The sequence below is a fragment of the Camelus ferus genome, chromosome 14 (genome assembly GCF_009834535.1).
Source record: "Camelus ferus isolate YT-003-E chromosome 14, BCGSAC_Cfer_1.0, whole genome shotgun sequence".
Lineage (NCBI taxonomy): Eukaryota > Metazoa > Chordata > Mammalia > Artiodactyla > Camelidae > Camelus > Camelus ferus.
In genome coordinates this window covers 52,764,243-52,787,459 of record NC_045709.1, presented here as the reverse complement: position 1 = coordinate 52,787,459, position 23,217 = coordinate 52,764,243, and the positions used below count along the sequence as shown (strand labels likewise).

Sequence of the window (23,217 nt, the reverse complement as noted above, 5' to 3'; positions counted from 1 at the left end):
CTCGCCCCACCCCCAACTTCATTTATGGCGGAAAGCACTCAAGAGCTGCCCTGTTAATTTAATTATTAATGCTTCTGGTCCTTGGTCCTTGTCTTCTCACTGGCTTTCTAACAAAGCAAAATTTTAGCAGACTAGAATGATCAGTTCACGTCAATGAAAAACCTTAAAAATAGACGACGTAACATCCTTTGCTATCTTATGACTTCTAAGTAGCTTAATGCCCTACTCTGAACAGATAGGTACTGCTGGCTAGACATACTAGGAGGATGGCCCAAGTCGGGGGAGACTGGCAGGTTATTAGCATACTTGGCCATGACCGGGTGTAGTGACACCAGCACGGGTTCTAGAGAAACCAGAGGCTGCATCTCAGCTCCACTCCTTGTCCACTACATGACGGTGGACAAGTGCTCTAATCTTCCGAGGGATTTACAGATGCGATCAAAATATGTTAATCGCTAGCAGAGCAGAGAGCACTCTGCCTGGGACCTGGCAGGTCCTCAGGAAAGACCAGTTCTCTCTCACCACTGGTCTCCACGTTTGTTCACAGCATCCCTTACTCCTGGCCACACACGCTGGACGTCTTCAAAGGCTCCTTCTGACCCTGCCTTCGTGTCTAACCAGGTGCCATGCCCTCTTGTTTCTACTGCTCCACTGTTTCCCCCCTGCCTTCCTTTCTGACCACTGAACTCCCACGGCAGGGAACCGTCCAGGTGCTCCAGGGTCACAGAGGACAGTACTCTGCCTGGGGAAGGAGGGTGGTCAAAGAGATTGCCAAGGCCATGCTGAGGCATTTTTGAAAAATAAATAGGAGTTTACCAACTAAAGAAGGAAGAAAGAAGGCCCCTAGGCAGGCCATTTCAGATAGAAGGAAGAGCATACAAATGACCTGCTCCATATAGCTAGGTGCCTCTGGAGACTGGTTCATCGGTATGGCTGGGGGTTGGGGGAAATTGGGATAGGTTCAGCAAATGAGGTTTAGCAGATGGATAGGAGTCAGATGAGAAGGGCCTTGGACGGCCAGCTTAGAAAGGAGCCCCTAAATTCCCTGGTCATAATAGACAGCTCCCATGGTGTTCATTTTGTCTGCTTGTATCTTTATGACATGGCTTTGTCCACTTGACCTTTGTTATGACCATTCAAAGAGTCTTATCTGGTATCAGTTAAGGACAAGTTCATTGAAAATGGCAGCTTTGCCTCTTTGGGCCTTTTTCAAGAAAAATCTCCAGTGCCTCAGACATGGAAAATACTAAATGCGTGTCTTGGTGAATTTCTCTATGAATAGGACCTTTCAAATGGAAGATGATCTTTTACTAAATATTATAAATATATTCCTTAAAGACTGTTTATACTATCATTTTTTAAATGACAAAAAGGGCTTATTAAATGCTAGCTTTACTCCAACATTTTCTGCATTGTATAAATTTTAAATTAGTTGAATCTGAGATAAAGAGATTATTATAATTACAGCTGGCTGTAATGAGTATACTAAATTATCCAAACTTTTTTTTGCCTTAAACCTACTGCTCACAAAAGCAACATACATCCCTATCCATATCTACATATAACACAATTTCAATTCAACAAATAATGATTGGGTCCTTACAATGTGTTAGTCACTGTGTTTACTGAGGATATATATATATATTAAAAAAAAAAGATGCCTCCTGTAGTAATTATGCAACAACCTGCTATATTTATGTTCAAAGCTAAAAAAAAAAAGAAAGTCTGAGGTTCACACAGTTAAGTAACTTGTTTAAGTTCACCAACCAGATAGGGGCCAAAAGCAGATTCAAACTTTGGTGTCCTGACTTCAAATTTAATTCTATTTCCATTGCAGTTCCCTATTTCTCTGCAGTTACCAATATGATGCATATTTCTGAGCTGTTTGGCCACGATCTACAAACAACTTACTGGGAGAGGATTTTTACCTGAAAAACATCAGTTTGTTCTTAAGTGATTTATTATCTTAGCATCACTAAGCCCTATGCTTTATCTAACAACGAATCTAGACAGAGGGTCTGACATGGAGCTTTATATGGGATGAGTTATTTAATTAATGAAGACAGATGTGAAATTATAAAGCTATACCTGAAGGTAAGATCTAGCAACCACAAGACTTGTGAACAAAAGGCCACCAAGATGCACAGCTTCACACAGCTCATGATTTTCTTTCTTGGAGTAGCAGCAAATCATTTCAGAATCTCATTCAATAAAATAAGGTGTCAAATTATAAGTAAGAAATATAGGAATAGCAGTGAGAAATTAAAAAGGGAAAAGACATGGAATCTGCAGGCATTTTGGATCCGTGTGTGTGTGTGTGTATGTGTAGTCCGAAATGCAGTCATTATCTTATATCAATAATAGCAAATGATATTAGTTACAAAGACTTCATTCCTCAAAAGAAGGTCTAAATGCATCATTTCCTTCATTTGTAAAGGTAGCGAAGACACATTTGAGAGAGTTTTAAATCAAAATTGGTTAATATTTGTAAAGCATCCTTATGAGTTAACTTCCTTGATGTGTAAAATTCAGATATGAATTATTTTTTCTAAAGCTAGATAGATAAGAAATGTGACTGCTTTATGTTTACTAATTGTTAAAACTTAGATGTGTAGTTTTCATGTGAATTCAAATGAATATTAGACAAGATTGGCTAAATAAGCTTCAGAGATTTATCAGAGAGCAGGATATCAAGTTGAAATCTTCAAATTCAGATTCATTTGAAACTGAATATTTTTCTGTTAAAAATCAGTTTAAAAAATCTGGTTTCAAATTTTTATCTTGCCTTTTCCTTGTTCATCATTAAATTATAATATTCTGCAGAACACTGATAATCACATCATGTCTAACGTACCACTAGAGGGTTCTGGCTGACTTTCTTAGACCCTCTTAGACCAGACCCAACATCTGGTTGTAGAGCACCATCTAGTGGCTGTAAGAAACATTGGTGCCTGAGAGTTGTTTTAGAAAATGACGGCATATATTTTTGGAAAATAATGAGAATTCTCAACAGCAATACTAAATTCATAGAACTATTTTCTTCTAAAATTTACATTTAGCTCAATTAATAAGCAATAAAATTCTTAAAATGAGGGAAATTCATCGTACATTGTAGTTATGTATAGCACAGATTTAAGTGACTATTAATTCCAATACATATTCACTTAATTTCAATGAATATTCATTTAAACTCACTGTACACTGCTTCCTGCAGAGGAGACACACAATTTAGACCAGTGAATAGGAATAACGTTACCTGCTGACAGTAGCATGAATGTGATTGCCAAGATACATGTTTTTTCTTCTACTGAACGTGCCTTAAATGATTTACCACAGGCAGGTGTTAGTCAGGCATTTGAAAACATTTGTTCAAATCTTTGTTATCTAAACCACACATTCATGAAAATATACTTAATTATTTTCAAAGTGCAAAAGGTACTCTTCAGCATTCCTTTTTTAAATCTAAATTCCTTGTTAATGTGTAGAAAATCTCCTCTTTCACACTTCTCCGCATATGTTTAACTTATTGTATGGATAAGTCCTAAACAGATGACTGATCATGTACTAATAAAGCACAAAGGAACAAGTGTTAAAGGTAGAATTAACGTGACTTTTCAAAGAAAGTGTCTCAGTGCCCCTTGCTCCCCTCCCATCACATGTGCTGTTCTCATAAGTCATCTGCTATAATCCCAAACTTCACATTCATTATTATGGTTTGTACTGGGTTTTACTTACTCAATATGCCTGGAGCAAAGGTAAGGCTAAGAAGATACTTATTAAAAGCAAAGCAAGCCAACCTGAATCCCTACCAAACTAGTGTTGATTTCATTGTGAACATAAAGTCATGAAATCTTGCACATAATTATGCCTCAGAAACCAGTATGGGCTCACTTTGAACCAGAGGCAGCAAATCAAATTTCACCCTTTCTTTTGAAAAACACTGTTATTTGACTGACAGTTTAGGAGACTGGGCCTTGCACAGAGAAAGGATTTCTCTGCTAAGTGGATGGATGGATTTGGTATATCTGGTTTTGGAGCAGGAATTTCACAGGACTTTTTGATGTAGCTGTGAGATCAAGAAATGTGGACTGGAGGTAGGACCATGAGGTGGGTTCGTAGCTGGAAGTTAATGAATTAAGACCCACGAGGATGGACATCTCCAGGGTCACATCTCAGGGCTTCTTCCTTGAACCTGTTCTACTCAGTACCTGGAAAAATGGAGAAGCTTGAAGGAGAGAGCTAAAAAACTGAAAGGGAGCGGGGCAGGGAGAGGTCCTGCAGTCATTTCAGTCTATTAGACTAATGGGGCCAAGCCAATCAAATGGATAATATTATAATTACTTCCCAGACTTGAAAGGGTATATTCAGCCCTCGCAGTAATGATTCTGTCTTGTATCTCCCAGAAGAGATCATCCAATCTGCGGCAAAACACCTCAGTGAGAGGAAATTCACTGTTCCCAAGGGAGCCATCATGTGACGGACAAGTTCAAGAGCAAATACAACATTGCACAGTTAGGTTTTTTCAAAAAAAAAACCCATTATAGGTAAAGGGGATGGAAAGATCTCGCTCCAAGCAGTTTTTGACTTAGATGACCTCACAGATTCAATCGCTAAAAGACTTAACATTATCTCTGCATCTATTAAGAGACGTCCATTAACAAGAGCTCTTCCCTCAATTTGTGGTGTGAAAACTTAAAAAGACGCAGCAATACGTGGGAGTATACCTAGAAAGACATGGCAGAGAGAACTGAAGCTGTCTGATTTGGAGAAATGGAGATGCTGGTGGCTCGTGGCCGTGTTGCAAGGAGCACCAGGGCCAGGGAGCGAAAATTACTGTATGATGATTGGGGCTCTTCCATTCAACCAGACAGCCCCTGAGAGTCAGACAGCGCCACAGGAGAAAATCCAACACCGTGAGATGAGGCTGTGCCTTCAGAAATTCCACCCAACTTGTCTTGCAGAAGAAAAAGCTCTCAGTCACACGCAGTGTTTAAGGAGAGGTGGGAAAATGAGTGCTGTAGGAAATTATACTTGACCACGAGCCACACTTGTACCAAGGAGATCATGACACCTGCAGCCCCTAGGTGTTATCAGGATCAAATGAAAGAGAAGATATCTTAAATTCACAGGAAACGGCATGGTAGGGACTTGTCTGTGACAGATGACACCCAAGGGATTCCTCTAATTAGAAAACTCTGTGACTTATAAGGTCCACTTGGATTCTAGGAGTCTATGATTTCATCTTATTAATAAGCCAAGCTAATGAATTCTGCTTCAGCATAAAAGGTTTCTATTGCTTTGAATTATAACGCCTACATCACATGTCCCCCACTTTCATGATATATATTAAAACCTATTAGATGCAATCTTATAATGCCATGACGTTAAATCCTTTAATAGTACCTAATTAAACCTTTCCCCCTCTTTCACTGTTCATCACTTGGATAAATGAAGCAGAGGTGTCTGTGAAAATGAGGCTAATAAGAATTTCCGAAAGTTCAAGGAAAATAGGGCTAACTCAAAATATATGATTCACTGAAGAAAGGTCATTCTTTTTTTCTTTTTTTTTTTTTTACCAGAAATGCTCCCATAAAAAGTCAGTAATATGGCCTGATCATCCTTGCTACTAAGATTTGTGTTCACTATCTACTGACAGGATGAAACATGCTTATTCAACTTTCATGTCTTTTATATTCATCCTTTGCCTTAATAAGGAAATTGATTCAAAAACAGAGCCTAGGAAACCGATGAAAAACTTTCCTGGGGAGGCTCAGAACCAATAGAAAGGGAAGAAATTTGGGACTAAGTGGAAATGGGAGAAAGACTGGGAGCAGAGAGGAAAGATGGAAGATGCAGTTTGCACACCATGTTGAATTACTCTGAGAAATAGTAAAAAAAAAAATACCGTGTTGGATGAGCAAAAGCGAACTCCAGACTCTATGATGCTTGTCTGACTTCGGGCAAGCATCCTGCACCATAATTTCATCACACACAAGATGCCCCACCTCAACGTCTGGAGTTGTGAAAGTCTCTGTAAAGCAGCTTTCAAATAATCTGTAACAAGGCTAAATCAACAGCAAAGAATGCCGACTTAAATGACTTTGCTACCTCGCTGGGAAACAGTTTATGCAGTGTAGTTATTTTAATGTATTCAAGATGGGAGTCCTATTTATACAGCCCCACAGGAGTCTGAGATTTGAACCTCCCAGTTTGAGGCGGGTGCTGGCGGCTGTCTCCTGTTGAGGGCAGTCACTGGACTGGGCTGGTTGGATGCAAGACACGTTGCTACCAGGAATGTGTGTGACTGGATTTCTCTCTTCCCTCTGCTTCTTTGGAGGTTCCCACATTCCAGCCACCAGTCACTTTTCCTAGAAAAGGTCCTGTAACTGGGGGGTTCTCTTTCCACCTTTGATCTCTTCCCAGAGCCTCCCACTGGTGGTACCCAACAGGGTCCAGAAGCCAAGGAAGCCAGGGAATGCCAGGTGGGGGACACACAAGGTAGTAGATGGATCGGGTGAGTAGGGAGCTAAGTGAAGAGTTGCCAGACTCTTTCCTGGGTGGGTGGATGGGTGGGTGAACAGGTGAGTGGATAGGTAGGTGGGTGGGTGGATGGGTGGATGGGTAGATGGGGGGTGGTGAAAAAGTCAGTGAATCACTTGTCTCAATTTCCTCCTCTGTGAACTGTGATGACTAAAAATCCTCTCCATATACAAAACAATACCAGTGAAAATCAGGAGTGAGGTAGAAATATTAAACTCCCTGCAGTGCTATGTGTATGTCAATCTCATTTTATATTTTGGTTTATTTGGGGGACAAGATCGAGAAGAAAAATATATGATCTTAGTGGTGATAAAAAAAAGCTAACTTTAAGGGACCGATTCTGTTCAAGCTTGTTTGATGTGCACTTAGACATTTAAAAACCTGACAAACTAGACAATGATGATGTTCCAGTGCTGCTCATGGAAAAGACTACACAACTGTGTTCACACCATTATCATAAAAGTCCTTAAGACACAGAAGACAGACTTCTCTGATTGCTGAACTTCACTGAGATGCAGGCCTTTTTCAACTGAAAGAGGGAATGCACTTCATTCATAACTAAACTCAAAACTAAACTAAACTGATCAGGAACTGAACTCAAGAGGCACGTTTGATGGGTGAGCACAAAACATTTCAGCACTCTCATGGCTCCAAGGTGAGCAAAAGCGAACTTCAGACTCTATGATGCTTGTCTGACTTCGGGCAAGCATCCTGTACCATGACTTCATCACATACAACAAAATGCCCCACCGCAACTGTTTCTGCTTCCAGCAGGTGGCCTTTTCTGGACCCTCACCGACTGTCAGGTGAGAAGCCCCGCAGAGCTGTACCTGTATGCGTCCTTCGATGAGCCTTCAGGTGAGAACTTTTTGTGTACACTTTGTTGCATCCCTCAAAATCACATCTGTGGATCCGCCGTTTTCTGGAGTCGGGGGATTCAGATCGTCTCTGGCGTCTTGTGCTCTCAATACTAAATGGTGAAATTGAACTGGAAAAAGAAAAAGTAGATGGAATTGGTGAGAAACACAGCCCTCTACTGTGGTTCTGGTGGCATGAGATCTGAGCCTCAGACTTGGTAGCCTCATACAGACACAAGGCCCCAGGTCCACATTTCCCGCTGTCACTTTCTGGGACACATTTGAATTCTTAATCTCGAAGACAGGCAGCTTGACCTATTTTTGAGGAAACACTCCTAGGGAGAATAAGACATGCTTAAAACAACAACAACATGACAAAAACAAAAAACTAAATGAGAGCACTTTTTGTTGCTTTCACGTTGGACAATGGTAAGTAGATCTCTATCATCCAAAGAGACAATCTGGTGGCGTTAAAATTATCCCTCAAAGTTTTGAACTTCTGAATACACTTAAAGAGAACATTTTAGAAAGACCTGTTACAGATAGATGACAACACGAATGCATTTAATAAGTAACATGAGGGTCTGAACTGCATGTGACAACATAGAAAATCGTACAATGTACATTTCAAAACAAGCGAGGTCAGGCTGAAAGAAATGACATCAGTACATCAATAATATGACTCATGACAAGCTATTTCTGTTCCATAAAATGCACCTGACATTTAATTTTTCCAGTTGGTGGTTTTTCACGCTGAGGAATAAAGTGCATTGTATTTAAAGATTAGCTGTTCCACATTATGACAAAAAAGTTTTAACTGTGAAATTTGGCCCTGACTTGTACATTGTTTAATCTTAATGCCACAGCAGAAAAACAGGATTAGTTTGTAATGTCAGGTAACTGATTAACATGTACTTCTTCAAATCTTAACCTCTTTTGATTGAGATAGAAATGAAGAACATGACTCATCTTTTTTAGTTATTCATGAAGTTCTTTACAATTACAGTAAAATATAATCAAAAGCAATCACTCAAATTTCTACTGTAAAAAACGACCGCTGTTAGTATTTTGACATATTTTCCTCCAGCTTTTCCATGTTTTGATGCTTTTTAAAATTACTTTTTTACATTTTTTTTGGGGGGTGGTAGTTAGGTTTATTTACTTCTTAATTTTTAATGGAGGTACTGGGGATTGAACCCAGGACCCTGTGAATGCTAGGCATGCACTCTACCACTGAGCTATATACTCCCCCTAAAATTACTTTTGATTAATAAATCACTCATTAAAAAAACTGACCACCACAGATAAAGATGAAACCCGTCCCACCTTGTCTTCCACCATTATCTTGATCTCGTCTCCTCCTCCCAGGGAAAAGCTCTATCACCAGTTTTCTTTAAAGTCTTACAATTCTTTTAAATTATGCTCGCCTGTGTGTATCTGCATTCCTGGAAACTCATTCTATTGCTCTGTGATTTTTAAGAGACATATACATAATAAGCTGTTCACACCATCCCCCAACTTGTTCTACACTTGACTTTTGTTCACTCAAAATTAAGGATCTGAGATCTGGCCATGTTGATACAAACACGGTAGTTTATTTATCTGAAGTGCCATATACCACAATTCATTGATTCTAAGATGAATTTTTTCACATTCCAATGTCTCTAAAATCAGGATGCTTCTGACATTTGATGGCTTGTCATGGTTCAATTGACATAAGTTTTTTGTTTCTTAGTGGTACATAAAATAATGGTGTATTTACAATAAGTGGTGTTTTAGCATAGATCAGGAGTTGGTAAACTTTTTCTGTAAAGGCCTAGATGGTGAATATTTACTTTGACTGAGAGTCAGATGGCCTATGTTATAACAAATCAACCCTGTAATTGCAGCATGAAAGTAGCTATAGATGAACACATAAACAAATGAGTATGACTATATTCCAACAAAACTTTATTTACAAAACAAACAGTGGGATGTATTTGATCCATGGGCTGTTGTTGGTGGATACTTGACTCAGACGAGATATGGGAATATTCTCATGAATATTCATCCCAGAGTTTTAAAATCCATTTCTTACGTGATGGACATATAGATTGTTTTTAAGATTTCACTATAACATTACTCCAGTGAATTTTTTTGAATGTCTCCTTCCACATACATGCCTTTTAAGTTTCCATGTATCTTTACACTTGTACAAATAACAGAGTCAGTAGCCAAAGGTCTAGATGTTTAGATAAGCTCAAATATAAATGATGTTTAACTACTTGTGTCAAACACTTTTATGCAAGATCTCTCTTAGTTGAACGAAAGACCATATGGGATGGCTGAACGACTTTTTCAGCCTTCTTATCACTCAGTGCGGATTTGTGGTTTCCCACATACCTGACTCAGATGCAGGGATTGGAGCCTATTGTGAAAAGAATCAAAATAGTGTGACTGGCCTGCCCCGTGGAAGAACAGCTTTAGAAAGAGCACTCCTGATGAGGCATGTTCTGGCTTAGGGTATGATTCTTGTGAACAAGTGAGCCTGTACGTGTGATGACAGAGCAATGCTAATTCCTTTCCTGACTATCTAGTCATGAAAATCAACATAGATCTTTTCACTGGGGACCTCAGAAATAGATACTTTCACGTTGTGATCTGCTTGACACCTTTTAAATTGAGAAAATGACATGGTATTGCTTTCCTTCAAATTATAACTTTATAATAAGAGCACTATGTTTTGTACAATCCTTTCTACACATTAATAGGTAGAAGTCTGAGTGTAACATGCAAAATCACACACACACACACACACATATTGTTTTGTCTGTAGTTGATTTTAGTTACTTATCCTGTCATGTATTCACATATACTGAGAAAAGTGAAAAATACATCTGAAATCAAACCCCATTAACTACTAAGCAGGTCTTTAAGGGACCATTGAAGTAATGATGCTATACAGGCCATCAACCACTGAACTACACAGCAGGCAGGGAAGGCAGAGCAAAGGCTACAGAATGGCATGAAATTTCTTCACTCGGATTTCTGAATTTACATCAAAGTCAAGACCTGTTAGGTAGATGGCCTTAATGTTCTACAAAACTTCATATCCTGGTTTTCCTAATTTTAAAGTGAAACGTTTTAGGACGTTATGAATAACAACCACCTAAATGTATGTGTAGTAGTAGTAGTAGTAGTAGTAGTAGTAGTAGTAGTAGTAATAATAATCATAATAATCATAATAATTTTTAAAGGTATGTTCAATGATAGCTGGACCCAGCAAAGCTAGCTTTAAAATGACATTCAATGAGTAAAATTTCTCTCTGGTTTCCCCTTTTTAAATGGCAGAGACTTCCTCAGAAGATGTCAAAGTACCTTAGGTTAGGCTGTACCTCTCAGAACTAGTATTTGATCTCTTTGTGCAAAGGCAGGAAGGTAAGTAGAGCTGAAGTTAAAAAGAGTCAAAAATGCAGAAGAGCTTAAAGAACACAGGAAGAGGTGAGGATAACCCAGCTCCATGGCGGGGCTGCTATGTATGGGAGCCCACAGCATATGGCCCTACAGTTGGTGAGTACTGGAGGTGGAAGACAGCCACGGGTTGGGGGTTTGGCCACACCAAGTCCGTGGCAGGAAATCTGACAGTCCAGGTGCTGGTAACAAGTACTTTTGTGTCTCTGGAGCCCAGAACTTGTGGGCGTTCAAGAAACATTTGCTAAACAGAATGAATGAATAGATGGATGGATGAATGGATGAGTGTATTAAGTCAGGTATTCCTAATTTTAGTTTAATATTATTGACTCATTAATTCATCCGTAATTGGTTAATTAATTGTTACTAGGGTTCTCTGATTGTAAGTCTTCTGATAATGGTCACTTGGGTCCTCAGTCTTACACTCATTTCCGTTACTTTCATGTTTTAAATGCTGTAACATACAAAGTGGCTACTGAATATCAGGGCTCCCGGGTAACCACACGTACATAAGTGTCTTGGTTCTCTGCTCTAAATTCAAGAAAAGGGCATTCTAAAACAAGGCTTAAAATTAAACTAGATGGTGGTGAATGAAATAAAAATCTTCCCTTTGATCCTTGGTGAGCATCTAGGTAAGCAGGAAAGGGTGAAGGAATGATTCGAACTCTTGGCAATACCGTCCTGTCCTGTCTCACTCTGGGGCTCACAAGCATGGTGTTTGGTAACAGAACAGCTCTAATTACACGTTGGGTGTTTCTATTCCGCCCTTTCTATGCCTTCTGAGCAATAAGCTCTTTGTTTTGAAGGCACTTAAGGTATCTTCAAATGCACGCAAACTGACTTCTGTACTTCAAAGAATGGAAATGCGCAAGTGACTGCTGCAGACGCCAGCATCGGATTCTTCCAATAATCCTTAGTAATGAGCTTGGTATGATGAAAATGGTAGCGCAAAACAGTTGCTAGTGTGTTCCCTGACACTGTACTAAACACATCTGTGCAGTTCAAAAGAACAATTAACTAAAGGCCCACTCCCTTCCCCGGAAGGTAAGATCATTTAGAGAAATGAGTGAACACCTGAGGGGGCCTCACGGGCACTGCGTTGTAATGATTAGATGCAGAGAGAACAAATGAGTGAATCATGGCTTCCGTTGCACAACAGTCCCACTTGGAATGGCAAGTTAAATTAGAATTAAACCCAGAGAGGCTCGAAAAGTCACATCCAGGAACAGCTCTATTTAAAAAGAAGGCACTCCATGGCTGCTATGAAAGAAATTAAGGTTAACTGTAATCAGCAGGTAATAAAAGACCACTTGTCACTTGTGACCTTAGTGTGATGAGACGCCCTTCACTGAAATTGGAGTTTCTATAGGAATCCTTTTTTTTTTTTTTTTAAAGCCAGGATGTTCTTTTAAGGCTGGGAAGAGGACACCCACATATCCTAAATTTTAAAACAAGAGCAGAAAACAGAGGAATAGAAGGTGTGTTAGCCAATTTACACAATCTCAACACAACTTCAAGGAGCAAGGTGGAGGGTAACAACGACAGGTGACATTTACAGAATGCTAAAGGCACTGCTCTATATGCTTTAAGTTTCAAAGCAACTCTCTGAGGTCAATATTATTCGTATTCCTAGTTTACAGATGAGGAAACTGAGGCAAAGAGAGGTGAAGACCAAGGCCGAAACAAAGTGGGTGGCCATACCATGATCTGAACCCAAGTGGTTGACTTCAGAACCCAGTCTTAATTATTATGCTGTATTGACTCAGATATATGGGAACATAAACCAGCATGTAATAAAATATGAAAAAGCAACAAAATACTCTGTATCATTTAAAGTTTCCCTCTAACCCTATGACAGAAAACACCACCACATAAATGTAGTCTTAAACGTAGCCATTCTTAAATGATAACGCATATACTTTTAAGAATTTTAAGGTAAACTGTTTTGTAAATACTGCCAGTAGAGGTACTCAGTGTAATGACTTACTATTAATCTCCCTAAGAAAATACTTTCTCAAGGTTGCCATAAAATATATATTTGTTTTAATGGAAATGTTTTCAGGAGGCTGAGTTTGGCAGTGATCTGCAATTATGTCTTCCTTGACCATCAAGGCCACAGAACTTGTTCCCTCCCTGCCATTTTAGTTTATCTACAATTTTACCAAAAACATTTAGAGTTGGCTGCACGACAGAATTACCCAAATGCAAGGGGGGACATTCAGTTTTAAAAGTGTATTTTGTACTGTTTTCCAAAGTTTATTTTAAAATTACTTCCAATAGGACATTAAATATCACCTACTGGAATTCTGAATTAGCTTCTGCCACAGAATAGACAGAAGTTAGAACAACTTCCTCATTAGGAAATCAAACACCACACCGGGAATGAAATATCGAGGCCACAAGCCAAGAAAAGAGTTGATGAGAATTTCAGTCAGTCAGCAGTTACATAAGTCTGAGTAATCGAGATTCTACTCACGTGGACAAGCCAGACATTTGTAGGTTTTTGCAGGCTTTTTCTTAACCAGCAGATGGCTCTCAGAAGCAGGCATCTTTGTATTTACCTTCCATACTGTAACAGACTCTATCTAGCTTCTATCAAACCATGTCAATGCCTTTTCTATGATATTATTAAGTGGGGAAAAGGTGTTATGTAGACATATTCACCATCCAGTCCCCAGAAGCTACATTCCAAATTAGCACAGATCCATTGATCTGAACTTCCCCTTTCATTCCTACCCATAGTTTCCTACAGAAAATTACTTTTGAGCAGATTGAAACTGTAAGATAAGAAAGTTGCCAATCTTTCCAGAAGCTGTGACTAAAACATTATACCACTTCACGTTCAAATTTGGGTTCAATAAAAATTAAAAATAAAGTCATTTTCACCAAATGTATAAGTTAAAAGCAATACATTTGCTGAAATATGTCAAAAAGCTCAAACTTGGCATATATTCAACTAGGAATTTGACACTTTTATCACGCAAGCAGATATGTCCAAAATATATTCCTAATTATAGCTTTATTTTAATAAATTAAATCTTCTACTAATTAAAAAATAAGGAGTTTATGAATGAATCTTTTTTTAGTTGGGTCTGTGGATAGATTCATAGTATATCATGATTTTCCTCAAAAATGACAGCTGCTACCAAGTATTTTTCATCACTATCCAGGACCATTAAAATACTTAAAACTGGTGCAGGCTCATCTTTCTGCTTTTTTTTTTTTTTTTTTTTTTGATTCATCAAATTTTAGCAAGTAATAGCAGAGTCTGTTTAAGTAAAAGGTAAAATGGATTAACAGAAAAAAATGAATCATTAATGACATTTGCTGTGATTGGTTATATTATTAAACTTTTATGATGAATTTAGATTACAGGTTGAGAGGATTGTTTGCTAACAAGGAAAATCCATTTTGAAAATACAGTATCTCCTTAAAATAGTTTCTTTTGGGGGAACATTGTATGTAATATAAAGACTTTTCTCCATAAAGTCAATTCATATTGCAGGATGGAACAGAAACACTGAAACAACTGTGGATTCCTGGATTACACTGGACAGGGAACAGAAGACACAAAACTTGTTGAAATATTCAGAACGTGTCCACAGAATTTCTTCAGAAAACAATGGGGTTTACATTATGTTCATGCCAGGAGTTGTAGCTTGATGGATCATTGAAACCTCAAAACAAAACAAAACAAAACAAAAAAACTTTCTAGGTCTGGACAGATTAATTATTTTAAATCAGAATGCCTTTAAGGCAGGTGCTGTCCTCCCCAGACTGGCACGAGCCCTACCACCCGTGTTGCCTTAGGGCAGCACTACATATTTATCTTACTGGGGTATCCCTTGAATCCATCTGATTTTGAGACTCTCCAGAATCACGCTAAGTTAGAAAGTGCTAAGTTAGAAAAATAAGTTCTCCTTATTTCATTAAAGATAAACTTAAAACTATTCAAGAATGAAGATATGGTCATATGTATGTCTCTGTAGAATGCAGCATTATCAAAAGGTGTTGAGAAGAGTGACAAGAGAGGAAGGAGCTTGGGGAACACAGTTCACCCCATGAGGACCTTCCCAAGTACATACAGTGGAGTCTCACCACAGCCCTGCTCTAGGGCAGAATTTGAAATGAAGATTAATTTTTCCGTGTCACAAAGATCTTCTTATAGACAGATTCACTGGTAAGGTAGTCACATGGATGTACCCCAAGCAAGTCCAGTATATAATAAGACTCTGTCTTAACTACTGAAACATATGTAAAATGTTTCAAATACACAGTTCTAATGAGATACTATAATGCAACCATCAATAAACTTTTTAAGTGACCATCAACACAAGCCTCCATCTATTTTATGCTCATCATTAACCAGGTCTATGTTACACTAGAGATTTGTTTTATTAAAGAGCACTGAAATTATATCAGTTAACTATCTGGCAGTTGCGCTTACATAAATTTTTGAAACAGGTTTTAATTGCACATACAGGGATACATAAATAATAAGACCAAGTAGAACTCATTAATAATGTCTTACTTGAGTTTTTTTTGGCCAAAAGGGCTATCTGGTGTTACAAATAGGCATTTCTCCTATCATAAAACATGTGTGTTATTTGAATTTTGGAGAAAAATATCTCATCTAATGGAAGGACTATTTTATCTTTTTTTTTAACTAAAAACTCAATTCAATCTTCAAATACTCAGCCAAATTAATATTGGAAAAGTCAGAAGGTATATTAAAGTGATCCAAATTCATATTTGAAAGACATTTAGAAGATAAGGAAACCAAGGCTCAGAAAGTTAATTAAACTAATCTACGCCAAGCCCACACAGCTAAACAGTAGCAGAGTTGGAACCAGACATGTAGTTTCTTGACCCAAGCTAGGACTTTTTCACTCGCCAATGAAGTTGTAGAAAGACCTGTGTTATAATTTTTGCTTAGTATAAAGGAAAATCTGCTTGGCAACATTGATACTCTTTTTTTTTTTTTCTTTTTTCATCAGATAGAACTAATATACCCACCTAATTTACTTCTTTGCTTTGGCTGCTAGGAAAGTCAACCACAATAGCCTAGGATTTGGCATGTTTATTTTCCAGTCTAACTGTACGGCTCCCAACTCCAAAGTATATAGTTTTAATTTTATATAATAATTCTTCAATGTATGTCTCATCAATTTCTTTCTGAACTAGGGTGAAGTGCTAATAATAAATATGGAGAACAAAACAAAAACAAAGAAGCGAAACATGCTGATCTTATCTTAAAAATGGAGAAAAAGATGTGAAATTTGAATCTGTATTTTAATATGCAAACTTCTAAAGGTTTGTGATCAATATGCTCATATTATTACCTTTAAGGAAAAAAGAAAACAAGAATTTTTTTTTGCTGTGGTTTCTACAGAAAAACACTGACTCTAATCTAAAAATCTACATATGAATGATAACTCATAAATTATTAGCTATGGTGTCTTAGACATTTAATCTTTTTGATTTTCACATTCTCATATTTCAAATGTGGAGTTGTCAGGAAGACTAGCCTAGAGTAATGTAAACCAAACTCAGTGTCCAAAAAATCTCCAACACTTCTTAACCTTGGGGGTTCCTTCTTCCTTTTTTGGTTAATAATTTTATTAAGACATAATTCACACACCATAAAATCACCCTAACCAGTGTACAATTCAGTGGCATTCATTACATTCACAATGTTGTACAACCATCACCACTAGCTTGCTTTAAAATATTTTCATCATCCCAAAAGGAAACTCCATACTCAGTAACAGTCATTCTCCCTTCTTCCACTCCCACCCCCAGCTCCTGGCAACTATTAATCTAACTTTCTGTCTTTATGGATTTGGCTATTCTGGATATTTAATAGAAACAGAATTGTACAAATGTGGCTTTTTGTGTCTGGCTTCATTCACTTAAACAAAGTCTTCAAAGTTTATCCATGTTGTAGCATGCATCAATACTTCATTCCTTTTTTTTCCTTTCAATTTGAGATGTAACTGACATACAGCACTGTGTAAATTTAAGGTATATACTATAATCATTTGATTTGCATACATCATGAAATATTGATACTTCTTCCCTTTTAATAGCAGAATAATATTCCATTGTATAGATACATCATATTTTGTTTATTCATTAGCTGAAGGACATTTGAGTTGCTTCCACTTTTTGACTCTTATGAATAATGCTGCTATAAACATCTGTACAAGTTTGTGTGTAGACATGTTTTATATTCTCTTGGGTATATACCTAGTGGTGGACTTACTAGATTATATGGTAATTCTATCTAATATTTTTAGGAATTTTCAAACTGTTTTTCAAAGTGGCTACACCACTTTATAATTTCACTGGCATTGTAAACAAAGTTGTAACTTCTTTTGAGGATTAACTTCTTTTGATCTTTACCAACGCATTATGTCTGTCTTTTTCATTTTAGCCATCAATGCATGTAAAGTGGTACCTCATTGTGGTTTTGATTTGTAATTTCCCTAGTGACTAATGAAGTTGAGAAGCTTTTCATACGCTATAGAAAAGCCACTTATATATCTTCTTTGGAGAAATGTCTATTCAAACACTTCATTTATAAATTGTGTTGTCTTTTTACTGTCAAGTTGTAAAATTTTCATATAGTCTGGACACAACATGAATATACAATTTGCCACTCCCAATGTGTGTTTTCATCTTCTTGACTGTGTCCTTAAAGCACAAAAGTTTTCTTTTTTTTATGTCCCAGCAATATTTGTTAAAAAGATTATTCTTTCTTCATTGAATCGTCTTAGAATCCTTGAGAAAATCAATTGATCATAAATGTAAGGGTTTATTTCTAGACTCTCATTTCTATTCCACTGATCTATAAATGCACACTGTCTTGACTTTGTATCTTTGAGGAGAATTTTGAAGTTAAGAAATGTTCATCCTTCATAGTTATTGTTTTTTCAAGATTACTTCCATATGAATTTTAGGTTCGGTTTATCAATTTCTGGAAAAGAAAATTCAGTTGGGATTTGGATAGAGATTACACTGAATTTATTTATCATTTTGTGGAATGCTACCATTTTAAACAACATTAAGTCTTTCGATCTATAAACACGGAGTATCTTTCCCTTTGAGAGTTCTTAAATCTTTTATAAATAATGCTTTATGAAAGTTTTCAGTGTTCAAATCTTGTACTTTCTTGGTTAAATTTATTCCTAGGTATTTTCTTCTTTTTCATGTTGTTTTAATGGAATTATTTTCTCAATTTCATTTTCAGATAGTTCATCGTTAGTGGATACAAATACAGTTGATTTTCATATACTGATACTATATCCAGCAACCATGCTGAACTTGCTTATCAGTTCTAAGAGGTTTTTGAAGGGATTCATTTGTGTTTTCTGTATACAAGATCATGTCAATTGCAAACAGATAATTTCACTTCTTCCTTTCCAATCTGGATTTCTTTTCATTTCTTTTTCTTAACTGCCCTGGCTAGAATTTGACTGAAAGTGGTGAGTATGAACATCCTCATTTTGTTCCTGATTTTAGAAAAAGTATTCAGTCACCCATCAAGTATATTAGATGTGGGTTTTTCATAGATGTTCTCTATCAGTTTGAAGAAATTCTTCTCTATTCCTAGTTTGCTGAGTGCTTTTATCATGAAAAATGCTGATTTTTTTCAGGTGCCTTTTCTGCATCTATTGAGATAATCATGTGGTCTTGTCTTTTAGTCTATTAATATAATGTATTTAATTGACAGATTTTCATGCGTCAAACCAGCCTCATTACTGGGTTAAATCCCATTTGTCATGGTATATACTCTTTCTGGAGGTTGCTAGATTCAATTTGCTTGTATTTTGTTGAGGGCTTTTGCATCTATATTCATAAGGGATATTGTTGTATAGTTTTCTTTCGATGTCTTTGTCTGGTTTTTGGTATCAGGGTACTAATGGTCTCATAGAAGCATTCTGAGCTCCTTCTTGACCTTGGGTTCCATGATACCATGTTTATGTCAAGAACCATTCCTTACTACGTTCCTATTTGCTGATACTTACATTTTCTTTCCAACCTCAATTTTGCTCTTAGCCTGCTTTTATTGAGCTGATGTTTCTGACATTTCTATGCTCCTGGCCTAGAAGTTCTCACCTAGGACTTCTCATATAGCATTACACTCTTGGTGCTATACTGTCCACCAAATGCATAGCCCTGGCCCATCTTTATTCACCTAAGAAGAGTTTGATAAAATGTTTGCAAGCTTTAAAGCATCATGTAAATATGACCACCTTCCTAATTTCACTCTTTTCCATTTTTGGTAAAACACTGTCCATTATTCTCAGAGTATTGTTAGATATTACTGTAGTCTCTCAATGTGTACCGTACTGTTTACAGTAAACTTACTGTGTACTATGAAATATTGCAGGGGGCGTAACAGTGGCTTTTTTATCTTCATACATAAGCTTAGAAGATCATCAAAAAAATTACACAGAGAGTGGCAGGGTAGCTATTATTATTGGCAGTCTTATAGATGAGAAAATAGACATTCAGAATGGTTAAGTGTCTGGGAAATGATAGACTTAAGACCTCCAGGCTACACTTTTTCCTACATCCTATCATTCCCATAGTAAGAGGGAAAATCTGTCATATATCAAGGTGACAACACTAAGTCTCTTGTACCTTATTTATTGACGATTAAATACCATTTGCACTGTTGGTATATTTTTACTTGGCTTTTTCCTGCTGAGAAAATCAGTAAGATGAGAGTTTAAATTAGTAGCAGTTAGGTATACAGATATTTTTCATCTCAACACTACTTATTCAATCAAATAAAACAACAAACATTTTCTGTGAGTTCACCACAGGAAGTCAGGTGGCATACAAAGGTATCCTTAAGAGAGTTTATGATCTGGTGAGGTGTAGCATTTGGATATTTACCTACCTTAAGTAGGTGATAAAAGACTCAAATATTTGCCAATCACATGACATACAGAAGTCTACTCATCACCTCCAAAATTTCTGAGAGGTTGATATTCTTAGCGCTACCTTGGCATTTACCATTAATCCTGATGTAAACATGTAAAAATCAGCACCTTCTTCAATCTTCACATCAAGAACAACCACATACGCTCATCTGAGTTCAGGAGCCCTTTTTACTACAGATTCTGGAGCTCTGGCTCCCTCTTCCTAGTGTGCCTGTACTTAGAAAATGCTTTTGGCTACCTCTGTGCTGCCCACTGGTCCCATCCAGCCTCAGGCAACTGTTCATCTTGTTGGCATTCTCCCTTCTTTATCTTTTCTCTGCTTTCTTTTCATCTTTATTCAGGAGAAAAACAAACAACTCCTTCCCTTGGCACATGCAGGGCAGATTTCCCTCCTAAAAGCCCTGGGGCTAAGGTTCTATCCAAGTCCTTGGCTGGGAAGTGGGAGTGGGGTTCAGCTGACAGTCGCCCTCCCAGCATTCCTAATGGCACATTTTCTACACCAAGAGAGTTTTTGCTGGAGGAACTTGGTGCCAGCTGTTAAGATAATAAAAATTTATCTAACTTATTATGTATGCAAATCATAATTATAAAAGCCGTAAAAATGGTACGTCATAAAGGGAGGAATAATAAAGTGCTGGGAGTAAAGGGACAGTTTGTCTAATTCTGTCTGAGAAGATCAGGGCAAGCTTAATGTAGGACACCAACAGGTGGGCCTTAAAAGACTGTGAGCTGTAAAGAGAAAGCAGAAGAGACGAGAACAGGATAATCAGGGCCGGGTACCACGGACTTTGAGTGTTCCCTTATAGTGAACCGTATTTTGTAGGTCCTGGAACTGTCAGGAATTTAAAAAAAAATAGTTTTAGGAGGAAAAGTCTGCCTTCTAAAAATAGAATTCATTGGTGAGGAACTGATGAAAGCCATGGCCTTTATCAGTTAGAGAGCTATTTATTGCCATCACCTAAGCAGTGGATTCTACCTGAACCAAAGCAATGTCTTTAAATCTGAATCAGAGGGGACCAATTCCAAGGCATTTGAGAAGCAGACCTGTCAGTTGCAGTAACTGACTGGATGATGGCAGATAAGGAAGAGGAGAGAATGATCCCAGCAGCTCAGCCTAGGTGATCAGGATAATAGTAATGTCCTTAACCATCCCAGCATCCACAGGAAGAGTGGCAAGAAAGGAAATGCTGATGGTTAAAATTCATCTACATATAGACAATAAATTTATGTTCAAAAGACAGCAGAATGGCACTTTCATTTGTCAGACAAACAATAATTTAAAAGGGTGGTAGAAACTAGGTAATAAAGAAGTATTTTTCAGGGATAACCTGGATGCACTTTATAAAAGAAAGCTCATAAAATAAATTTAATGGTAATGGAATTTCATTAAGGGCTGTCCAGCCTGTAATTCTAAAGGCCAGGTACTTTGTAGAGAAAATTAGACCAAGAATGCAGTTTTTGTTTATTCAGTCAATTAACATTCATTGAATTTGTTTAGGGATATTACTAAGTTTATAGTTGGCAGTTTAGACACTTGATGACGTAGGCAATTGCTTTTCTGATTGGTTTTAATTATAGGAGTTTGTTTTTCGGGATCTCAAACAGACCCACTTAAATGGAGGGGACAAGGGATGAAAGGAGCATGTTTGGAAGCACTTACTATCGCCTTCGGCAGCATGCTGAGTGTTTTACATACTAGAATACCTTGAAATATCGGAGGAACTGAAAGATGTCAGTTCAGGACCACCACGGTAAGAATCCTGCCAATGAAGATGAATTTTTAGCTGCATCTGAGAAAAATGTATTAGCTTCTCTAAACTTTGGATTTCTTTCCTAGAAAAAAAAATACCTACCTTGTAGGGTTATAAGAAGAATTAGGGTTATGAAAATAAAAGGCCTTATATAAGCAGGTGGATAACCAGGAAATGTTTCAAGTTAGTGTTATTTCACTTTGTGCTAACCTCAATTATTAACACCATTTTACAGATGAGGAATCTGGGGTTCAATCAAGTTAAGTAACTTGTCCAGGAGCATAGATAATATTAGGAGGTGGGTGCTGCCTTTTTAAAATTCTTTTTGTTTTTTGTAATTGCTTTCACAGTCACCTACAACAGTGCCTGGCAGAGGATGTGCTTCATAGAAATTTGCTGCTATGAATGAAAAGCATCTCACATCTAGGTCCCTTCCCTTCTCTTAACCTCTGAATGTTGGCGGGTCGCTGAGCTCAGTTCTCTGGCCACTTCTCTTCTCTCTTTCAACTTTTCCCCTGGGCGATCAGTTTACTTCCATGCTTCATAGAGTGCACTACACACACCATATTTTCGCATGTCACTCATCCATTTTTATTTGACAAGTCCTCTTCCCTGAGCTCCAGACTCATACGTCTCCTTGACCTTCCACACGTGGGTCAATGAGACATGTCTAATGTATCATGCTGAAAGTTGAATACACGGTATTTTCCTGCAGACTCGCTCCCTCCCCCGTGTTCTCTATCTCAGGAAACGACTACCAGTCTCCTAATGGCTCTAGAACACAAATAGGAGTCTTTTGTGATTATCCTCTTCCACTTACAAACTGTCAACAGGACCTACTGGCTCAGCTTTCAAAACGGACCCTGAAGTTAGGTATTTCTCACTGTCTCCACAGACATACATCTCTTCTCTGGTCTGCCACAGCCTCTAAGTGGAATCCCTGCTTCCATACATACCCTTTCCTGCCATAGCCTTTTTGTTTTTTTACTATGGTAAATATACATAGCATAAAATCGACACCTTTGACCATTTTTAAGTGTCCAGTTCAGTGGCCTTAAGTACATTCACACTGTTGTACAACCATCACCGCTATCCATTTCCTGAACTTTTTCATCACCCTAAACAGAGACTTGGCTCCCACTATATAATAATAACTCACTCTCCTCTTCCTTCAGACCTAAACAAGCAATTCTCCAAGGAAGACATACAAATGATCAACAGGCACATGAAAAAATGCTCAAGATCACTAATTATCAGAGAAATGCAAATCAAAACTACAATGAGGTATCACCTCACACCAGTCAGAATGGCCATCATTCAAAAATCCACAAATGACAAATGCTGGAGAGGCTGTGGGGAAAGGGGAACCCTCCTACACTGCTGGTGGGAATGCAGTTTGGGGCAGTCACTGTGGAAAACAGTATGGAGATTCCTCAAAAGACTAGGAATAGACTTACCATATGACCCAGGAATCTTGCTCCTGGGCATATATCCAGAAGGAACCCTACTTCAGGATGACACCTGCACCCCAATGTTCATAGCAGCACTATTTACAATAGCCAAGACATGGAAACAGCCTAAATGTCCATCAACAGGTGAATGGATAAAGAAGATGTGGTATATTTGTACAATGGAATACTACTCAGCCATAAAAACCGACAACAT

At 37.7% G+C, this 23,217-nt stretch overlaps 1 protein-coding gene and 1 long non-coding RNA gene across 13 annotated transcripts in view; one reads left to right on the top strand and one right to left on the bottom strand.

The window, feature by feature from the left end:
• KLF12 (Kruppel like factor 12) overlaps positions 1-23,217 on the bottom strand; it is a 517,595-nt gene that overhangs the window by 18,615 nt on the left and 475,763 nt on the right. For all 9 annotated transcript variants that reach the window (XM_032496878.1, XM_032496874.1, XM_032496875.1 and 6 more), the window contains one exon: positions 7,371-7,528. In XM_032496878.1, coding sequence (XP_032352769.1) covers positions 7,371-7,528 — 158 coding nt within the window. The remainder of the gene's footprint in view (positions 1-7,370; positions 7,529-23,217) is intronic.
• On the top strand, positions 6,211-22,781 carry LOC116668712. 4 transcript variants are annotated; one of them, XR_004325947.1, is made up of 5 exons: positions 6,211-7,195; positions 7,312-7,398; positions 16,032-16,160; positions 21,380-21,552; positions 22,728-22,781. It is a non-coding gene; the product is annotated as an uncharacterized LOC116668712 (long non-coding RNA). The 4 variants fall into 4 exon arrangements; XR_004325946.1 differs by lacking the exon at positions 22,728-22,781 and adding an exon at positions 21,903-22,604; XR_004325945.1 differs by lacking the exons at positions 16,032-16,160; positions 21,380-21,552; positions 22,728-22,781 and adding an exon at positions 14,353-15,833.